Source organism: Pyrus communis, chromosome 10 (genome assembly GCF_041283825.1).
Source record: "Pyrus communis isolate YQ-2024b chromosome 10, ASM4128382v1, whole genome shotgun sequence".
NCBI lineage: Eukaryota > Viridiplantae > Streptophyta > Magnoliopsida > Rosales > Rosaceae > Pyrus > Pyrus communis.
The window spans coordinates 5,104,636-5,108,207 of record NC_142574.1 but is presented as its reverse complement, the minus strand read 5'-3'; the positions used below and the strand labels follow the sequence as shown (position 1 = coordinate 5,108,207).

The 3,572-nt window shown below is 35.6% G+C and overlaps 1 protein-coding gene across 1 annotated transcript; it reads left to right on the top strand.

Annotated features, from left to right (window-relative positions):
- Window positions 1-1,065: 1,065 nt before the first annotated feature.
- LOC137729063 (auxin-induced protein 15A-like) lies at window positions 1,066-1,697 on the top strand. Its single transcript, XM_068467884.2, has one exon. The coding sequence runs from the start codon at window positions 1,081-1,083 to the stop codon at window positions 1,480-1,482; it is 402 nt and encodes a 133-aa protein (XP_068323985.2). The 5' UTR covers window positions 1,066-1,080; the 3' UTR covers window positions 1,483-1,697.
- The last annotated feature ends 1,875 nt before the right edge of the window (window positions 1,698-3,572 follow it).

Sequence of the window (3,572 nt, the reverse complement as noted above, 5' to 3'; positions counted from 1 at the left end):
TTGATGAATGTTATCAGGAAACCCATGGTATTAAAATTTCTCTGTAAGATTTCAAATGATCTGATAAATTTAAGCTCTAAGAAAGAGCAGCAAGCAAACCCGGGCTTATAATTACATATAAAGTTTCTCAGCCTCCATAATCAGAACATTTACATATGATATTTGGCGAGAGAATGTATGAAGCATTGCGGCTCTTTTCCTTCTAGACATAAGCCTTTAGAAATTGCAAAGAATGACGAGGAAAAATATTAATTGCTACGAAAAAAATTTGTCCACAAATAATTAGCATTGGCTCCACGTTGTCACAAGCCTGTCTGTGATCTAATTAGCTAGGGAATTATCTTAAAGGTGGGATGTAAACAGTTTTAGTTACATCTATACAGCTGCCGAGAGTGGCAATTGAATGCGGATTGTCAAGTGACCCAGCTGCTCAAGCATTTAAATGTTCACGTGGCTATGACTTCCAATTTCTCAAGGACATCGGTTACGGAAAAAATATGATTGGTGAAGGACCGTGGTGGAGCCAGTTGATAGTCATTTTCTCGTGGAAAATCGCATGGACATGTCTTTCCATCTAATCAAGAAAAATGTACGAGTAGAAATGAAGAATCATAATACCCTACAGCTACATCTTTTAATAAATGCACAAACTGAAAACGTATTGAAACTAAATAAAACATAATGTCCTACTCATGTTCGGAAGATACGCCGACAAGATCACTGGTAATCCTAACAATCAACATGATGTTATAAGAAAGTTTGAGTGAGTGGTCTGCAGGAAATTGAATGGGATTGAAAAAAAAAATCTAAAGACAGAAGCATTTGCAAGTTCACATGGCTCTGTCTTCAAATTCATCATCTTGTCAAAATACATTAATTGGTGGTGATTGAGAATATATTTCTGTTGAAGTAGTGCATTCTGTCCAGCAGTATTTCATCTAAAATATTGACGTTGAGGTGGAAAACAGCACCATGTGATCAGTGTCCCTTCTATGCCCTATATCAATATGGTCTTAATTGTGACCACATATTTCTTTCAACAGAGGACATCCTACATAAAACTTTAACTATATATATTTCATGAGATTTGCATTGCTATCCATTCAAGCCTCTGCATATTCTCAACCCTTCTCTTCTTCTTGCTCCAATAACTTCCATCGGAAATTTCTCCAGAGACATAAAATCATGGGATTCCGTCGTCCAAGTGTATCTCATGCAAAGAAAATTCTTCGGCGGTCTTTTTCAAATTCAAGTCAAGGTCGTTCATATAATTTAGCAGATGTCCCAAAAGGTTATTTAGCGGTTTATGTTGGGGAGAACGAGAGACAGCGGTTTGTCATTCCTATATCATACCTCAACCAACCTTCATTCCAAGACTTGCTAAGTGAGGCTGAACAAGAATTTGGATTTGATCATCCAATGGGTGGTCTAACAATTCCCTGCAGACAAGATACCTTCATTGATATTATTTCTCAGTTTTGAATTCATTGTGATTACGAGTTGCGTCACATTTTTGTAACCAAAGTTTTTCTTCGTACTGTACAAATACTTTTCCCTTTTGTGAGTGCGAAATGTACTCTCTGAAGGATGATGTGAATGAAGCTTATAAATGTGGATAAGGATGTTTGGCTCTGATGTACATAAAAGTTGCAGTAATAATTCAGTAAATGATCACAGCATTTTTGTAAGGGAAATAATATTTTGCTGTGAAAATAACAGCTCAGTTTTACAATTTTTGGAATTGTGCTGTACCATGTTTTTGTTGCAAATCTCAAATCGGGATTTACAACTTATAATTACATGGTTTCATTCCTAATTACATCTAAGCGTTTAGGAGCTCACTGCTTTAGCTAGACAACTTAGCTAAGCCTTACTATATGGAGGTAACTACTTAACAGAGATTAATGGATACAAAGTACTGAATCAATAGCGGGGCATACAAAGTCATAGGCTAACAAATCTCTCCTTAATTATACGTTCGATTTATCATGGTTGAGGTGTCATGCCCCGATCCTGAGATACACCCAAAATTAACGGGTGATAGAAAGATGTAGGATACATAAGAATTCACTAGAACCCAAACATAAGATATATAAGATAACCAGCAGAATAAAAAATAATAATATATTATAGTTCTCATTTAGGAATTCCAACGCCTTTGAAGAAATTTGGAATTTCTTAGCATGAACAGTGCCTGGCAACCGGAAATCCATAATTAAAAATTTCTTAATGAGAAAATTAAGCAACAATGGAAATTTCACATGAACTTGTCTCCAAGTAATAACCACCGATGCCATCAGATCAGATTAAAATTTGTAGAAATGAATCCTTTTGGAAGAATAGATACATGATTACAAAATCAGCGACATGTGAAAACAGGCATTTCACTACTAGAATTATGCTAGGCCACCATTTTTTTGCACACCATTTGCAATTGGTGGCCATAGACATAAAGTTGTCACTCTTACTATTTTTTGGTGTCTTTACAGTAGGATGCCGCTAATATCAGTGGCCTTCAAAATTGAGCCACCAATGATTGGTGTCTGTTAAATAACTTTATTTCTTAAAATTACTTTTCTTCTACATTTTTATTTTATTATTTATTTTGTAGGCACCGAAGTGGTGCTGGTTAATTTTTTTTTTTTTGAAAGTTGTGATACATAATTTTTTGTTTTGAAAGCTGTGATATATATTGCAAGGGGAGAAGACTCATCCTGAGAAGAGAACCTATGGATGCAAGTGAAAAACAAAAGGGAGACAGAGGCCAAAACCCATAGAAGGACAGAGCCTTGGACCTTAATCGCATCTCTCGGCCAGTATTGCATCTTGTCTGAAGTCGAGCGGTTCCGTGAACTAGTCGCATTGGCAGGATGCAGACAGGGCATAGCGGCCAAGACAATGAGCGGCCTCGTTTAGTTGGCAATGGGCGTGGGCAGCGGAAGCTCCATTCCCAGGATGCTGATTATCTGCTTCTCAAACCTTGTCTTTCAATTTCTCAACAGATTAAGCTCCTCGGTTCATTATTTATTTTCAGTTGGGTTTCGTACAATCAATTTGGGCCTGCAAGGCATTGAATTGATTTTGGGGAGTAAAAACAAGTAATTTTGTGTTTCTTATATTTAATATTCAAAATTTTTTAGATCAAACTTTTCAATTTGTTTATCATGCTTATTAATCTTTCAATTGTCCAATTATTCACATTTTAGGGTTCAACTAAAGAATTTCTTTATCGGCTTCCTAGTTTTTTGCCCTTTCTGTTCCCCAGTTTTTAAGCTTTGTTATACTAATGACTGCCCGATAGATAGTATTGAGTATATGAACTCTTTTCTTCCTTTTTCTGGTGAATTATATGAACTTGTTACTATCCCCTGCACCCTAAAATTTGTTGCAAGACTCATACATACAATGTCACTCATAAAATCAATTGAATTTTTGTTTTCCTATTACAAATGATTTGTTGGTACAATATAGGAAGTGATTAAACTTAAATGTTATAGATTGTAGTTGAATGGCACCAAATTTTGAATCTTGACTTGTGGTTATATAGAGTGACATTGACATTATTTTCACAT

What these genes read in the sequence shown, in the direction of transcription:
- LOC137729063 (XM_068467884.2), top strand. Translation starts at nt 1,081, where the DNA reads ATGAGATTTGCATTGCTATCCATTCAAGCCTCTGCATATTCTCAACCC.